Source organism: Azolla caroliniana, unplaced genomic scaffold (genome assembly GCF_043228905.1).
Source record: "Azolla caroliniana isolate FFs.n. ecotype wild unplaced genomic scaffold, voAzoCaro1.0.p SCAF_200, whole genome shotgun sequence".
In the NCBI taxonomy this organism is placed as follows: Eukaryota; Viridiplantae; Streptophyta; class Polypodiopsida; order Salviniales; family Salviniaceae; genus Azolla; species Azolla caroliniana.
Window position 1 is genome coordinate 21,245 of NW_028230635.1, and position 17,623 is coordinate 38,867.

At 40.2% G+C, this 17,623-nt stretch overlaps 2 protein-coding genes and 1 non-coding gene across 3 annotated transcripts; 2 read left to right on the forward strand and 1 right to left on the reverse strand.

The window, feature by feature from the left end:
• Nucleotides 1-1,452: 1,452 nt before the first annotated feature.
• Nucleotides 1,453-1,533, reverse strand: TRNAS-AGA (transfer RNA serine (anticodon AGA)). The gene has a single exon. It is a non-coding gene; the product is annotated as a tRNA-Ser (tRNA).
• Nucleotides 1,534-14,051: 12,518 nt separating this feature from the next.
• LOC147848849 (MA3 DOMAIN-CONTAINING TRANSLATION REGULATORY FACTOR 2-like) lies at nucleotides 14,052-14,822 on the forward strand. Its single transcript, XM_087338036.1, has 2 exons — nucleotides 14,052-14,159; nucleotides 14,352-14,822. Exons 1-2 carry the CDS (start codon nucleotides 14,052-14,054, stop codon nucleotides 14,820-14,822), a joined length of 579 nt encoding a protein of 192 aa, XP_087194162.1.
• Nucleotides 14,823-14,976: 154 nt separating this feature from the next.
• LOC147848850 (uncharacterized) lies at nucleotides 14,977-15,540 on the forward strand. The gene is made up of 2 exons (XM_087338037.1): nucleotides 14,977-15,181; nucleotides 15,290-15,540. The coding sequence occupies exons 1-2, from the start codon at nucleotides 14,977-14,979 to the stop codon at nucleotides 15,538-15,540; spliced, it is 456 nt and encodes a 151-aa protein (XP_087194163.1).
• The last annotated feature ends 2,083 nt before the right edge of the window (nucleotides 15,541-17,623 follow it).

A 17,623-nucleotide genomic window follows, 5' to 3' on the forward strand; every position in this document is an offset into this window, starting at 1 on the left:
GGCATATTTGCTCGGCAACAAGCATCATAGGTTCGAACGTAGTCGTTGACAAAACATCGCATATGGCGCCACTGAAAAGATTGTCGAAAACATCTTAGTACTATTGAAATGTCCAGTTGTATGGAAATCGTGACAATTTTGGACGATTTGAAGGCGATTGGAGCAATCGAGAACATACAAGAGCTTTTTAAAGAATAATAAAGCCTCATGATATTCAAATTGTCTGTAGTCCATACATGGCTGCTGAGACAGGGAACAACATGCCCGAGAGGCATCAATTTGCGCTAAAATGGCTTGAGCAAATTTGTCCGTCTTCAAATTGGCATGTATGGCATTGATAATCCGGGAATCCAGCGGAGTTTGAAAAATCCAGGTTGTCTTCAAACATGTTGGTCCCAAGATTACCTGATTTTGATTATCAAATGTTGGATCCCCTAACAATCATTGGTTTTCTTGTTCCAATGCAACGATTTTTTCGTTTATACATTGAAGCTCAGAAAAAACGAATTGAGTTTCTTGGAAGCTAACAATATCCGTAGTATTGGAAAAAGGGGTAAGAGGATGAGGGAAACCGAAAAGAAGACCAGAAGGAAGAAATTTGTTCAAACTGTCAAGAATAGTACTAAAACAGAGAGAGAATCAATACTAGAGAAGGGAAGTAATATTAGTACTAACAGGACTGACTGCGTAAGACCACGAGAGAGAGAGAGAGAGAAAAGGAGAGAGAGAGAGATAGCGAGAGAGAGAGAGAGAGAGAGAGAGAGAGAGAGAGAGAGAGAGAGAGAGAGAGAGGATGATGATAATAGATGATATATTATGTGAAGAGTAAATACAAAATAGCTATGAGGTTAAGACTGGCGTTGAACCAATTTGGTTCGAAATAATGCCTTGCGCCTCCTTTTATAGTGTTCTAAGGAGTAGTCCTGCTAAGATGGGATATTTATTGTTCAGCATATGTCAAGCTCTAACCTACGAGGGGGAACCCATTTCATTTCTAGTCAAACACCTTCACAAATTGCCATATTTGGTTAGCTTCTACCATGAAATAGTACAACTATTAATATTTTGGGCAATCCGTCTAATGATTTTCTTAGTTTGCGTTATGTTAATGCAAAAACATTCGGTTATATTAGGAAATTTTCAAAATATGGAGTCGGGCTAATATTGACACATTTGTCTTAAGCGGTCAAATATGCATCATAGATGTCGCATCTCTAAAATGTCATATGTGTTGATTTGCCAGACAATACACGATGTAAATCAACGACGTCAAAATCAAAGATTCTAAAAGAAAGTCTACAAATGTAGGATACCAAGCTTCGAGAAGCATATATTTGATTTAGAGTCAACCACCATAAGCACTCAAAAAAATTGTTTCTAGTTTTTATGAATCGATTTGAGTATTGTTCACACTAAAATGTTGTAGATACTATAACCTAACTGAAACAAATTCGACAACTGCAGGATTCGAACCTACGAGGGCGAACCCATTTGATTTCTAGTCAAACGCCTTAACCACTCGGCCAAGTTGTCTCTATAATAGTTACATGTTTTAGTATTGGTTGTAATTAAATGTTACAAATATTATCTATCTAAGCATGCTAGTAGAGCAGAAATGAAGACTATTATAAGTCTTTATTCTTTGGATAGCGAGACAGTAAAAGAATGTCAACAACTGCAGGATTCAAACCTCCGAGGGCGAACCCATTTGATTTCAAGTCAAACGCCTTAACCACTCGACTAGGTTCTCCTATTTTGCTGTCTATGCTAGTTACATATTTTAGTATTGGGTGTAATTAAATGTTGCAAATATTATCTATCTAAGCATGCTAATAAAGCAAAAAACATGACAATTATAAGTCTTTATTTTTTGGGTAGCGATACGATTTAGCCCCTTTCTCCAATCCTTGGGGAACCTAATATTAACACATGGGACATTAAAAGTCATGTTTCCTCTATGTGAGTCTCATTCCTAAGATGGGATATTTAATGTTCAAAGAACAAAAGCTCAATGTTAGTGAACAGTTTCAACACCTAAGCGGAAGAATGTCGACAACTGCACAATTCGAACCTAGGAGGGTGAATCCATTTGATTTAAAGTCAAATGCCTTAACCACTTAGCGAAATTGCCATATTTAGTTGGCGTCTAGTATTCATGCTTGATAATAAGCAAAACATAAACGTTAGAACCTACGAATCTAGTATTCACAAATGTGCTTTAACAAATTTAGTTTAGTCTCTATGTTGACCACTTCTTCCTAATATGGGATATTTATTGTTCAACATATTGATAGGGTGTATAAGATAATAGATAGTTATACACTATATGAGGGCTTGACCAAACCGATTAGATGGAGTTGAAAATCATAATATATTATATAGCTCTAGGTAATTATGATTAGAGAGTATAACTCAAGAAACTAAGAAAAAAGATAGAGAAAGCGAGCAAGAAATAAGAATGTTCTGATATTCCAACATCAAGAGAATACAAAGGAGACAAACTCCACATTGAACTAAAACCAAAGACCTTCCTCTTCTAAGACACTTCTTCCTAACACTCCTCATCCACTTTTTTGCCTTCGCTCTTCGCCCCCCTCCTCACTAATCTCCTTTCTTCTTTTATAACCTTCCTCTTCTTATCCACGTTCATGCTATTTTTAGAAGCTTTTTATCTCCCTATTTTTAGCTATGACACATCGACCTTCTAATCGTCATATCTCCCTCATCCGATATCCAAATTAAGCGATTTAAAAAGCTATAGAAAGCTCTTTTTACAAGCTTTCTAATCCATATTTAAACGTGATATTTGGATAAACAAAGAGGGAGTTATGACCATTCTATTTTTACTGTTTTTTATAGTCTGCGTTTTCTCTTTTTACTTTTCTCTTGGTCTCGTACTTTTACTTTTGACTTCTTCCCTAAGGTCTTAGTTCGTGTTCTTATCCTCAAAAGGTGAATTATCTATACTTTATATTCTCCTAATGTTCAATGGCTTAGATTCTAAAAACACTTTCACATTTAGCCCTCCTCCTTGTTAGAGGCTAAGCCATTTATGGCGAAGCACTTATTGGCAGTACTTAACAAACAAAAGCTCTCTCGCCAATCTCTTGGCTATAGACAATGAGAGAGATATAATAAAAAGAAAATAAAAAGATGTGAGTAAAACCCCCGCTAATCGGTAGGAAAAACCTCACATTCTCTACAAATAAAAAAGATAATTACTATTACCATCTTCCTCTTTGTTAATAGAGAGAAAGATGGGTCTACAATATGGACTATTAAGAAAATAATGTATGGGGAAACAAGTCCACTTCTTGCTCCCATCCATCCGTATCAACAATATCATTAGTAACTTGGGGAATATAAGTAGGTCCCCGAGTTACATACTTTTTAAGGCGCCATCCGTTCACTCGATAAGAATGAAGTGCTCCATCCACATCTTTCAATTGGTAACTTCCGTTGTCATACTTTTTGTGAACCACAAAGGGTCCTTCCCACTTATTATCAAGCTTTTGTCCTTGAATATAATCATATCTATTATCATACCTAAGAACCAATGATCCTTCTTCAATGTGGTTGCCCTTGTGTTTTTTGTCATATGCCTCCTTTCTCTTCATTGCTTGATTTAAGTAATGCTCCACAGCTTCTTCTCTTGAATATTGTAGTAGATGGTTGCTCGCTAAACGACTCATCACATCATTTCCTTTTGAGCGATGCGATGCCTCCATTAGTCTATTACTTTTGATCTCAAGTTCGATCGGAAGTAACGCTTCTTTTCCATAAACCAAATAAAAAGGAGTAAAACCTGTGGAGGATTTATAAGAAACTCTATAAGCCCAAAGAGTATCATCCAAATACCTATCCCATGTTCTTACTTTGTCTTGCACTAACTTTGTCAAATTCTTCACTATAAGCCCATTCACTTTCTCAACTGCACCATTTGCTTGAGGATAATAAGGCGTTGAATATCGATGCTTAATCTTCAACTTGCTTAATAGACAAGCTAACATTTCACTCCTAAAACCGGGTCCATGATCGGATACAATCTCCATGGGAACTCCAAATCTAGTACAAATATTCTTATACACAAATTGGGCTACATCTTTGGCTTTAATCGAGGAAGTTGCTATAGCTTCCACCCACTTTGTCATGTAGTCAATGGCTACCAAAATAAACTCTTTACCATGTTGAGTTTTCGGAAGAGGTCCTACTGCATCAATTCCCCATTTCTTGAATGGAGCAAACACCACAATGGGTTGTAAAGGTCCACTTTGTAGATGTCTTATTCCCGCTTTTTGACATGCATCACAAGATCTACACCAATCATGCACATCCCTATGGATAGTAGGCCATGTAAAACCAATTAGTAAAATCTTTCTTATCATTATATCATGGGCTAAATGCCCACCACAAACTTCTTCATGCAACTTAAAGAGTATCTTTATAATCTCGCTTTTGTTAGGAACTTTTCGTAAAACTCCATCTTTCCCTTTGTTGTACAAATCTTCACCCACCAAATGATATTGTGAAGCCTTTGCCACCAAACGCTTTCTTTGCAAAGCATTGAGGTTATTTGGAAACTCTCCTTTATTAAGAAAATTATGTACTTCCTCTAGGGAGTCTACATCTTTGCACGTCTCCAAAACACCAACGAAACCTTCCTTGATCTTATCTAATTGGGCTTGAGCTAATGCATCCGCTTCTTTATTGTATAATCTCCCCACATGCTTAACCTGTATCTTTTCAAAAGACCTTAGTAGACTCATTGCTTCTTTATAAAAATTTCTAAGCCCATCACTTTGACATTTCCAATTGCCTTGAATTTGTTTAATTACCAATAAGGAATCACCCTTAAGAATTAATCTTTTTATCTTCATAGCTTTACATAGACGAAGACCATAACACAAGGTAGCATACTCCGCTTCATTATTTGAATTCACACCACTTAATGTAATACCTTCACTTTTTACTCTGTCTCCTTGAGGATCCTTGAGAATAATCCCACCCACGGCTATGTTTGTGGCTTTGCGAAATGCCCCATCAAAGAATAAGGTGAATGCATCCTCCATATCCGGCTCGGGAAGTGCCTTTCGTAGCTTTACCAAGTCTTCTTCATGAAAGGTTTCTCTAAAGGTGAGAAGATCCGCCAATTCGGCACGCATAGTTGATTCCAATTTGACTTCAAAATCAAACTCCGCCAATAGTAGAGCCCATTTAGCAATTCGTGCTGAAATGCTCACATGTTGGAGTACATATGGGAGTAATGACATGCTAGTGATTATTACAAAATGATGAGGTAGTAGAAAGCTTCTAAACTTTTTACAAGCATATATAAGAGCTAACATCCACTTTTCTACTTCTAAGAATTCTTTCTCTACATCAGACATGGCTTTACTAATAAAATATATAGGATGCATAAGTCTATTTTCAGAATCTTGTTGCATAAGAATGGCTCCTATAGCATGAGATCCAACACTAAGAGAAAGAAAGAAGGTAGATGTTCTATCAGGTGGCTTTAGAATAGGAGCATTACATAATAGTTCTTTTATTCTTACATATTGCTCTTCAGTTGTAGATGTCCACAAGAAGTTGTTGGTGCGAAGAATAATGCGAAAAGGATAGAGAATTTGGGCCAACATATGAATGAATCGTTCAAAGTAACGAACTTTTTGAACAAATACCTCCAAATCTTTGATACTCGTGGGTGTTGTCATCTTTTGAATTGCTTCAATCTTTGAGCTATCAACTTTGATTCCTTCTTGAGACACCACATGACCAAGCATCACCACCTCCTTTTCACCTATGTGACACTTCTCTGGGTTGAGTTGCATTTTGCATTCCTCCAATCTTTTGAATGCCAAGCGAACCTTTTCCAAATGGTCTTTCCTGCTACTATAAATTGCAAAGTCATCCATAAAGACTCTAACAAACTTTCCAAAGAATGGTTGGAATACATGAATAGCAAGACGATTAAATGTAAAAACAGCATTTGTGAGTCCAAAGGGCATGCATCGATATGCAAAGCATCCCCATGGAGTGATGAATGTCGTCTTCTTTTGATCCTCTTCCGCAATACGAATTTGAAAATAACCTGAATAGCCATCACAAACAGAGTACATTTCATGACCCGCAATTTCATCTAATATTTCATCTTGGAAAGGGAGAGGAAAGTGATCCCTCTTGGTAGCCGCATTTAGAGGTTTGTAATCAACACAAACCCTCCATTTTCCATTCTTTTTAGGTACCACCACAATGGGCGAAACCCATTCAGAATCTTCCACTGGGTAAATGAATTGTGCACGCAACAAAGCTTTGACTTCCTTTAATAAGGCCTCCTTTTGCACGTGACCTAGCCTTCGCAACTTTTGCGCAACGGGAGTTGTACCCTCCTTTAGATTTATGTGATGTTGGATGACATCTACACCCCTAATATGAGCATAATCACTAATGAAAAGGTTAGGAAATTCAGAAATCAAATTAATAAATTGTTGCCTCTCTTGCCCTTTAAGATCTTTAGAAATCATCTTCTCTTTTTGCTCCATAGTAATTAAACCTCTTTCATCATCTTCTTCCTTCAAAACGGCATATGATGTGGTCATTTCCCATTCTGACGAGGAATCTTCACTTTCATCACTTTCATATGCGGACCCACTATCATATTCAGTTATTCCATCTTCTTCTTTCTCAATAAGTCTTTGTTGCCGCATATCATAATGTATGCTCACTCCTTTTGATGGCGTTATGGTCATCAAACCTTTGCTCCAATCTTGGACAACATTGAGTTCTTGCATCCATGGTCGTCCTAGTACCAAAGAATATGACGGTCCTTTTAGTGGTATTACATGAAAATCCATGGAAATGCTTACCCCAAAACACTTGATGACAACATCCTCCACTATGCCAATGCAATGGACCACTCCACCATCGGCTACAGCCACTCTTGCCGAAGATGACCTACTTATAGGAATTCCCACTTTGTTTACCACAAATTCAGAAATCAAGCTTACTCTAGCACCACTATCAACCAACGCATCTTTGATGTGAAACCCTTTGATGGAGACGGGGATGGTGGGTCGTATGTCCTTTCGATCTTCTACTCGCACGATTCCCACATAATGCACAGTCTTCCGACTTTGGCGAATACTTGCAAGTCGCCCCCACTCCTTTCGTAATGTGGGAGATAATTGGAGAAGTTGCGGCCATGTTATCCTTGGTCCACTTGAAATCAACTCATGCTTCAAATTGAAAGCTTCTACACCTTCACCCATAGGAATGTCCTCCATCTTGATCTTTCTTTTAGAGTGTCTCCTTCTCAATTTTTCCTCTTTCTCATTCTCCTTAGACTTCTTCTTTTGTCTTGAGGCACTAGATTCTCCTTCAACTTCTTTCTCCTTTTGCGAGGACCTTGTCCTTTTCACAGGAGCTACTTCAAAAGAATTATCACTATCATCAATAAAATTAAGAAGATTCACATTATGAGGAATTGTAGGAACCTGAGCCATAGGGAGTGTTACGTTTCCTTCGACTTCATTGTTGTTAGGTCGTTGTCCATTCCTTTGCACTTGATAAATGCCTCTTCCCATGCCTCTTTGTTGTCGATGAGGACATCTTGTTGAGATGTGTCCCTCCTCTTGACAAGAATAACAAATTACACCGTGATGCCCTCTAGAGCCACCACCATCGGGAATAGTGTTGTGAATTGCTTGGGATTGTCGCAAGTGGGTCATCACTTCATCAAAGCGCCGATTTACCAATGCCATGGTATCTTGTTCACTCCTCACTTGTTCAACTTCTTGGGATATACTTGTTGGGTTTATTGTTGTGGTGGTATACACATTTGGAAACACTTGTCCCCCATGCACAATTGAAGATGAGGCTTGAAAGTTGGCACGAGGCATCAAATTTGCACCCAAAGCCGTCATTTGGGGATCCCCCAAGGAGCTCATCATCTTCACTTGTCGATCATAAGCTTGACAAACTTGGATAAGAGCTTGAAACGATGTGGGATCCTTCAAGTTTGCTTCCAAACGGAAATACATATCAAGACCCATCTTGAATCGTTCCATTTTAAACCACTCGTCTTCAGTGCCGCCACGAAGACGAATCCATGTAGTCCACAAATCCTTGAAATTTCTTTCATACTCAGTGAAACCAATTGGTGATTCCATCTTTAGTCGAAATAGCTCTTCCCTTACTTCGGTTGCACTTCGTCGTTGAATATATTTGGCGCGAAACTGGTGCACCAACAATTGATATGCTCCCTGTTGGTTTGGAGGAAGAGAGTCATACCAATCTCGAGCTCGACCATAGAATGTAGCTACCAATAAAGGTAACTTCTCATTGTCGGTGATGCGTCCAATAGAGACAGCATGATGCTCAAAAGATGCCAAAAAGGCACCCGCATCTTGTGTTCTTTCACCTGAAAATGCAAATTGCATAGCTAAGTTAATGTAATATAGTAACACAATTAAATGATAAGTTCTCCCTCCTATACGGAAAGGATCCACCCTCCCTGGAGCGCCAAAATGATAGGGTGTATAAGATAATAGATAGTTATACACTATATGAGGGCTTGACCAAACCGATTAGATGGAGTTGAAAATCATAATATATTATATAGCTCTAGGTAATTATGATTAGAGAGTATAACTCAAGAAACTAAGAAAAAAGATAGAGAAAGCGAGCAAGAAATAAGAATGTTCTGATATTCCAACATCAAGAGAATACAAAGGAGACAAACTCCACATTGAACTAAAACCAAAGACCTTCCTCTTCTAAGACACTTCTTCCTAACACTCCTCATCCACTTTTTTGCCTTCGCTCTTCGCCCCCCTCCTCACTAATCTCCTTTCTTCTTTTATAACCTTCCTCTTCTTATCCACGTTCATGCTATTTTTAGAAGCTTTTTATCTCCCTATTTTTAGCTATGACACATCGACCTTCTAATCGTCATATCTCCCTCATCCGATATCCAAATTAAGCGATTTAAAAAGCTATAGAAAGCTCTTTTTACAAGCTTTCTAATCCATATTTAAACGTGATATTTGGATAAACAACGAGGGAGTTATGACCATTCTATTTTTACTGTTTTTTATAGTCTGCGTTTTCTCTTTTTACTTTTCTCTTGGTCTCGTACTTTTACTTTTGACTTCTTCCCTAAGGTCTTAGTTCGTGTTCTTATCCTCAAAAGGTGAATTATCTATACTTTATATTCTCCTAATGTTCAATGGCTTAGATTCTAAAAACACTTTCACACATATGTCAAGCTCGAACCTACTAGGAGGAACCCATTTCATTTCTTGTCAAAGGCCTTAACAACTCGGCCTAATTATCCTATGTAGCTATCTAGCATAACATATTTAAGTATTGGTTGTAATTAAATGAGTAGTGCCATCATCGCGTCTCTCTAATCCAGCATTAATTCGTTTGCAAAGGAGAGGAAATGGGGTTTTGACGCCGTACCCACGTTTACTTCTTCCAAGGCGGAGGCGGTGACTCGTCGTGAAATTTATGTTTACCTCTGGAACGCTGCCCGTGCTCTGCTTAGTCCTAATATTGACTCCGTGTTTGGGTCGTAAGCCTCGTCGTGGAGTGTAGGGGGCATGGCATATTCCGTCGTGTTTTCGATACCGTCGATTTCGAACATCGGAATAATCCGAGGGTGCTCGTCTAGGTATACCTCTAATTCGGTATCGTCCACCCTAGCCAGCATATTTATATCCTCTACGTACAATGGTGTTATGCCCTTGGGTTGTGTCGCCATTTCCTCTGTTGGTACGCGGACCTTGGTCCGCCCGCGTCGAAAGCTGATAAACTTGTGTTGCTAGCTCTGCTTGATTTTCGCAGAATAAAGCCACAATCTGCCCAGACAGTATCGCATACGCCCCTGGGGTGTGAAGGGCGAGGACTACTGCCGAGATGTCGAAGCGATCTCCTCCCACGATAATGCCTACCTTGCGTATCAACCCCAATGGTCGTACTAAGCAAGTATCCGCCATGCGAAGCCAAAACTAGCAAGCTTCCCATTCTGAAATTCCCAATTGTTCACATGTCTTCACGCTAATTACATTAACGCCCGAGCCGCCATCGATTACGCATCCTAGCATTTCCTGATTGTGTAGTATCAACTTAATAGCTGGGTTGTGGTGATCCACCAACGTTGGTTCGTCGCTAAAGTCCGTAAAATTCGCGGCAACGCCCCAGGTCTGCCCATTATCCGCTCTTCCACGACCTGGTGGAATTGTGGGACTAGTTGCAACAACTTGTCCATGGTTAACGTTATCTCTGAGCTTGTTAGTGCTTGCAATATGGGGTCTGGAGATGGTCCCTTTTCCTCCAATAGCTCCACCATGTTTGCGGACTCCTTCCGCATGCGGTTCGTATTTGCCGTGTTTGCTTTTTCAACCCATTCTTGGGCTGTCCGCCGTATCTCATCTTGCGCGTCCCAATCAACATTTTTTGTTTGCTGACGTGTCGTGACTTGTTGTACTTCCGCCGTAATCATATTGACGGCGGGCCGCTTGCCCTTACGTACTGGGCATTATGTGGCATAATGTCCGGGCTGTTGACAAACAAAACAATGGATGCTAGGTTCGCCCTTCTCGACCCCTGGTGGTGTGTGCCGATCCGTAGGTGTGACTTACTCTTCCCGGTCCTGATTCGTTCGTCGAAGCGTACGCGGTGGTTGATGTTGGTGTCGGTGTGGTTCCTGGTGCCGGACGGTAATTCTCATAGCGTTGGCCCCCTTATGTATTTCTAGGGTTGCCACGGTAGTCTTCATCCTCCGGCTCGTTTTCCTCGGAATCATTGTGATTTCGGCGATTCCGGCAGTGTCGGTCATCGCGTGGGTTTCGATCCATATACCGTGCCATCACGTACTGTGGGCGTGGCTTTGTTCAACATATTGTACTCGCACTGCTCAACTGTGTGAGCTTTCGAGTGACAGATTGGACAGTGGATTCGCATGTTGCATTCAACGGCGGAATGCCCTTAATTCTAGCAAATCGTGCACTGGATCGCTTGGCGAAAATGTCATTCCTCGTCCTGAGCTAATGCTTGTCGCTAAAGCGCTCTTTCTATGACCATATTGGTTGTTTCCCCTTTCACACTATTGTTGTTGAGTGTTGTCCGTATGGGTCGGCGTAATGTTGCCAAAAATGTCTCCCTCGCCTCGTCCTCCCTTGGGCCCCGTTCTAATTTCCGGCGTAGATTTTGGAAGTGTAAACTGAAATCCGCTACCATCTCAGTCGGCAACTATTTAATTGTGTAAAATTGCCCGAGGATTTCGCGTTGCGTCACCCTCCGATGAAAAAACCGTAGAAAGGCTAAGTACAGCTGGTCGAAGGTCGTGATTGCTGGCAAATGCTTCTGTGAATGCCAAAACGCCACTCTCCCATCTCAGGTTAATCTGAACTCCGTCATTTTGGACTGATGCGCTACTGCTTTGGAAAGGCTCTCCGCCATGTGGTTTGCATTTTAGACATTGAGGAGCAGTCAGATGTGGGTTGCAACGTCGGTTTCGCCGTTGAAGCAGGGATAAGCAAAGGCCATGTTGGGTGCTACGGCGGGCAGGGAAAGGCCACAATGCTTTTGTGGTGAGCGCGCTTCATGCGTATCGCCGAGGTATTTGGAGAGCGTGAAATCATCTTTGTGGTCCCACATTTGATTTCAAGTCAAACGCCTAAACCACTTGGCCAAATTACCATATTTTGTTGGCTTCTATGAGATAGTACAAGTATTAATATTTTGGTCAATCCGTCTAATGATTTTCCTAGTTGGCGTTATGTTAATGCAAAAATATTCGGTTATATGGAGTCGAGCTAATATTGACACATTTGACTTAAGCGGTCAAATATTCATGATAGATTTCGCCTCTCTGAATTGTGATATGTATTGGTTTGCCACACAATGACTTGATGTAAATCAACGACGGCAACATCAAAGATTCTAAAACAAAGTCTAAAAATATAGGATTCCAAGCTCCAAGAAGCAAACATTTGATTTTGAGTCAACCACCATAAGCAATCAGGAAAATTGTTTCTAGTTTTCATGAATCGATTTGACTATTGTCCGCAATAAAATGTTGGAAATATTATCTATAGTGGCTTGATAATAAGCAAACCAAAAACGCATGAAGGAGTAGTTATTCTTAAGGGAAAAGAATGTGAACAACTACAAGATTCAAACCTACGAGGCCGAACCCATTTGATTTCAAGTCAAACACCTTAACCACTCAACCAAGTTGTCCTTTTTTGCAATTAATGATAGTTACATATTTTAGTATTATTTAGTATTATTTGTAAGTAAATGTTGCAAATTGCCGTGTTTAGTTGGCATCTACTATCTATGGTTGAAAATAAGTGGAAGAAAAACGTTAGAAAGAGTAGTTATTCTTAAGGTAATGCTACTATTTATGTGTTCACTACTAGTTTATTGCAATTACGTTTCATTAGGTTAGGCCGTTTTTAAGATAGTTAGGGAAGCCAATGTTCACAAATGTGTTTTATACAATTTAGTTTACTCTATATGTTGACCAATTCTTCCTAAGATGGGATATTTATTTTTCAGTTTATGTCAAGCTCAAACCTACGAGTGGGAACCCATTTTATATCTACTCAAACTCCTTAACAACTCGGCCTAATTATCCTATGTAGCCATCTACGATAACAGATTTTAGTATTGGTTGTAATTAAATGTTGAAAGTATTTACTACGTAAGCATGCTAATATGGTAGGAAATTGGAAAATAATGAGTCTTTATTCTTTGGGTAGCGATACGATTTAAGTGTTCACAAGTATGTTAGTGCACATACATTTGATTCCTATTGGGATATTTAATGTTTAAAGCACAAAAGCGCAATGTTTGTAAATAGTTTCCAAAACATAGTAAAAGAATCTCAACAACTTCAGGATTCGAAACTATGAGGGCGAACCCATTTGATTTCAAGTAAAACGCCTTAACCACTCGGTCAATTTGCCATATTTGGTTCACTTCTACCATGAAATAGTACAATTATTAATATTTTGGGCAATCCGTGTAATGATTATCTTAGTTGGTGTTATGTTAATGCAAAAATATTCGGTTATATTAGGAAATTTCAAAATATGGAGTCGGGCTAATATTGAAACATTTGGCTTAAGCGGTCAAATATTCATGATAGATGTCGCCTCACTAAATTTTGATATGTATTGGTTTGCGACACAATGGCTCGATGTAAATCAACGACGGCAACATCAAATATTCTAAAAGAAAGTCTACAAATGTAGGATTTCAAGCTATGGGAAGCAAACATTTGATGTTGAGTCAACCACCATAAGCAGTCGGGAAAATGGTTTCTAGTTCTGATGAATCGATTTGAGTATTGTCCGCACTAAAATGTTGGAGATATTATCTATCTAAGTTTCATAATAAGAAAACCAAAAACGCATAAAGGAGTAGTTATTCTTAAGGGAAAAGAATGTCGACAATTGGAGGACTATCGGGACTCGTGAGTAGGAGAGAGAGAGAGAGAGTGATAAGACTTGAAATGGAAATGAGATTATATTATGAGGAAACAAGCTTACAAAGAGTAGGCCAAGGGCTAATCCGTAATAAGGTCCAATGAAATAGATTTCCATGGACTCTTAGGAATAGGCACTGGCTGTAATGACCCATATGGATGATGTCAAGTTTTTTTGGGATCGGCAACATGTATCACAATTACGAACATAATCCGTAACAAAATGGCGAAGTCGAGGCCACCAATACCTTCGAGAAATTAACGTCAAAGTCTTGTGGATACCGAAATGTCTAGCCATTGGTGCGTCATGACATTGTTGCAAGTCTTGGAGTCGAGAAGGACCATCAAGCACATATAAGAGATTTTGTCGAAAAAGTAATCCATCATGCTACTTGAACTGGTTGTAGTCTGGACGAGGATTTATGAGATTGTGAACAAGAAGCACGAGCTAGGATAATATGGTTAAGAATGTCTTGGGCGAATTCATCAGTCGCAATATGCTCCCGAATGGAGTTCAAAAGACTTGAATCCCTGGGTGTGTCTATAACATGAAATGTCATTAGTCGTAGACGGTCAAGACCCAAGAGGATTTGTTTCTGACTTTCAAATGTGGCCTCTCCTGGTTGAAGTTCCATTTATGAACGTCGAGATAAAGCATCTGGTTTTCCTTGTTGCGTCCCAGGGCGATATTCCCTATTTTTTGCAAACATTGGGAACCATCCTCGTTCGACTATGCTTTAACATCCCGAACTCCCGACGAACTCGACTGTTGAAGATCGGCTTATCATAATAAATGTTGAATCATCAGGAACCATGTAAACCAGTGGCTACTTCGACTGCTTAGTCTATTCAGGAATATAAGAACAAAGTAGGCCAAATTGTGGAAGAATACTTTTCGACTGATAAGATTGCAGAGACCGCTGTTGAGCTGCGAGAGCTTGGCTCTTCAATGTATCATCATTATTTCGTGAAGAAGCTCATCTCCATGTCCCTTGATCGACATGACCGAGAAAAGGAAATGGCAGCTATGTTGCTTTCTGCTCTTTATGTTGATGTCATTCAGCCCGACCAAGTAATAAAAGGGTTTACTAAACTTGTAGAATCGTCTAATGACTTGGTGATTGACATACCAGATGCACTCGATATACTTGCTCTATTTGTGGCTAGAGCTATTGTTGATGATATTCTTCCTCCATCATTTATTCATAAAGTAACCCAAACTTTGCCCGAAGGATCGAAAGGTCATGATGTCATACATAAAGTTGAGAAAAGCTACTTGTCACCACCTTTGCATGCTGAAATTGTAGAGCGTCGATGGGGGTGAAGCACACACATGACTGTTGAACTTGTTAAAAATAACATAACTGCCCTTCTTAATGAGTATATCGAAAGTGGTGATAGAGAAGAGGCATGCAGGTGTATTCATGAGTGTGCCTTTCTTCCATCATGAGGTGGTAAAAAAAGCACTCATATTAGCCATGGAAAAGAGAAATTGTGAAGGTCTAATTTTCTCTCTACTCAAGGAAGGTTCTGATGAAGGATTGATAACATCTAGTCATCGACGTGATTCATTGACTATGTTTCAAGTGGGAGATCAAGTATGGGTTATACAAGGTCACATTAAAGCAACTGGACCTTGCTGCAAATTGGATTATCAACGTTTTCGCCCATATGTGATATGTGGTAAGATTAATGATGTGGCATTTTGCCTTGATCTTCCCCCTCATATGCATCTTCACCCGGTCTTCCATGTTTCACTTTTGGAGCTGTACAAGACCAACTCTGTTGCAGGTCGGCTTACATCTCCCTCACTTCCAATTAAAGTTTCGAATGGCTTTGAATATGAAGTTGCTGCCATTGTGGATTCCAAGATTGTTCGCAGCAAACTGTATTATTTTGTTGATTGGTTAGGATATTCACCTAATGATCGAACATGGGAACCTCTCGAGAATCTTGCTAATGCTTTCGAAATGGTTGCTTTGTTTCACAACAAATATCCCCATAAGCAAAGTCCGGAACACATTGTCGAAAAGGGAGGATAATGTCATGAAGACATACATTTTGGCCTTACAAGGATTCGAGCCCAAGACATCCTGGTCTATATGTTAGACCTTTAACCATTATAATAACATATATGATATATAATCATAATAAATATATTATTAGTTATTACAAGATATATAGAGTATTCTAGAATATTCTATGATTGTATTAAATATCATAAATATCTAGAATATTCTAGAACATTCTAGAATACTCCCTAAGGACCTAGAAATAGGTATCTATTCATCTATCATAACTCATTCGTTCAACACCAATCTTTAGCCCTTACCCTACTCTTTGTAACCTTGTTTCTTCATAAAATAATCTCATTTCCATTCCAAGTCTTATCTCTCTCTCTCTCTCTCTCTCTCTCTCTCTCTCTTATGGCGTGCTCGAGGGTCATGATGTGGCGTGCTCGAGGGTGGGAAAAACCGGCGAAAGGGGGGGTCAGAAATGTGCATGTGCAATGTGTATGCACACAAATGCGATTAAGTGTGTATATGCAAAATAAAAAGGAAAAGAAAGGGTGAAAAGGAGGTATAGAAGCTCGTGCAAAAAGTAAGAGAGAGGAGAGATAAAAGGTAGAGGGGAGATAGGCTATAAATTTATAGAGATAGAATTATATATTATATAAGAAAGAGTTAGTGGGCTAGTGAATAATCACATTGACTACTAGCTAGAGGTGCACGGTTTGAATTTGGACTTATAGTGTAGCGTGATTTAAGGAATTTTATTCCTTTTTCATTAAAGACAAATTTGGCGACCCCCCCTTCTTTTTTTCCTATAAAAGGAGGTCGAGGGGGGCTCATTCGGGAGGACGTTTTGGGAGGAGGAGACTATCACCAATTTTCCTTCGAAGCTCTTCATCTCCTTATTCACCACTTCTCTTCATCACATATCCCTTCATCCCCCCATCGCCACGTGCTCGTCCTCTTCGCATCGGCACTTGAAGTGCTCGTTAGCCCAAACTTCGTTGGTTCGACATGCTCCACCCCGTTCGTCGTTGCGAGCCCGTTTGCTCGCCGTTAGGGAGGTCGTGGTTCGTTGGGATTGGCATTTTGGTGGTGCTCATGTGTTTATCTTCGCCGTGTTCGGATTTGCGTTTGTCTCTAAGGGCATTTAATATTTATGTTTTGATTGAGCTTGTGGTTAACTATAAGTTGCCATTGTAAACAGAACCCTATTTTATAAAGGGTTCTCATAAAGGCGTACGAGCATTTGTTTGTGTGTTTGTGTCTTCCATATACGTTCGACCGTCTTGTGATGAGGGAGCGTTTCGGGCGTGCCCATGCACCACTCCTCCTCATAAAGACTTACGAGCATTTTGTGGGTGTGTTGTGTCTTCCTTGTATGTTCGGCCGTCTCGTGACGAGGGAGTGTTTCGGGCTCGCCCATGCACCTCTCCTCCTCATAAAGGCGTAAGAGCATTTTGTGCGTGTGTTTGTGTCTTCCTTGTACGTTCGGCCGTCTCGTGACGAGGGAGCATTTCGGGCTCGCCCATGCACCTCTCCTCCTCATAAAGGCGTACGAGCATTTGTGCAAGTGTTTTGTGTCTTCCTCGTACGTTCGACGTCTTGTGACGAGGAAGCGTCCGGGTGTGCCGATGCACCTCTCCTCCTCATAAAGATGTACGAACATTCATGTTTCTGTTATCGTCCCCTTGTGCGTTCATGTTGCGTGATCATCTTGCTTGTACCCGTTTGGTCACTTGGCTCGTGCGGTGATCTTGGAAGGTCGACGAGTCGTGATCAACGAGAGCCACCGACCTCACAAAACAAAGGGCAACGAGACCTTACTCGGGAAGGGGTCGGGAAGTAGTATTGTCGTAAAGCAAACCTCGGGTCTTCTCTATCCCTTGAGTACTCCCTAGTCCAAGACCCCCGTGGTCCCGCCCAAGTAACACACGTGCGCGAAACTTCGCGACATAAATTGGTGAACCCGACTTGAAAGGGCGGCAAGGGAGAACCAAGATGCGAGGAGGAGAACTCGCTGAAGCGATGGCGGCGGCGTTGGACCGCTTGGTAAATGCCCAAGAAGGCATCACCGGCCTAGACTAGGCCATAGAGACATTGGTAAGCACAA

Excerpts from the sequence above, each read along its gene's own strand:
- LOC147848849 (XM_087338036.1), top strand. The coding sequence starts at position 14,052 with ATGTCATTAGTCGTAGACGGTCAAGACCCAAGAGGATTTGTTTCTGAC. Across the intron at positions 14,160-14,351 it reads ACGTCGAGATAAAGCATCTG|GAATATAAGAACAAAGTAGG; the intron begins GTTTTCCTTGTT and ends TAGTCTATTCAG.
- LOC147848850 (XM_087338037.1), top strand. The coding sequence starts at position 14,977 with ATGGAAAAGAGAAATTGTGAAGGTCTAATTTTCTCTCTACTCAAGGAA. Across the intron at positions 15,182-15,289 it reads TCGCCCATATGTGATATGTG|GTCGGCTTACATCTCCCTCA; the intron begins GTAAGATTAATG and ends ACTCTGTTGCAG.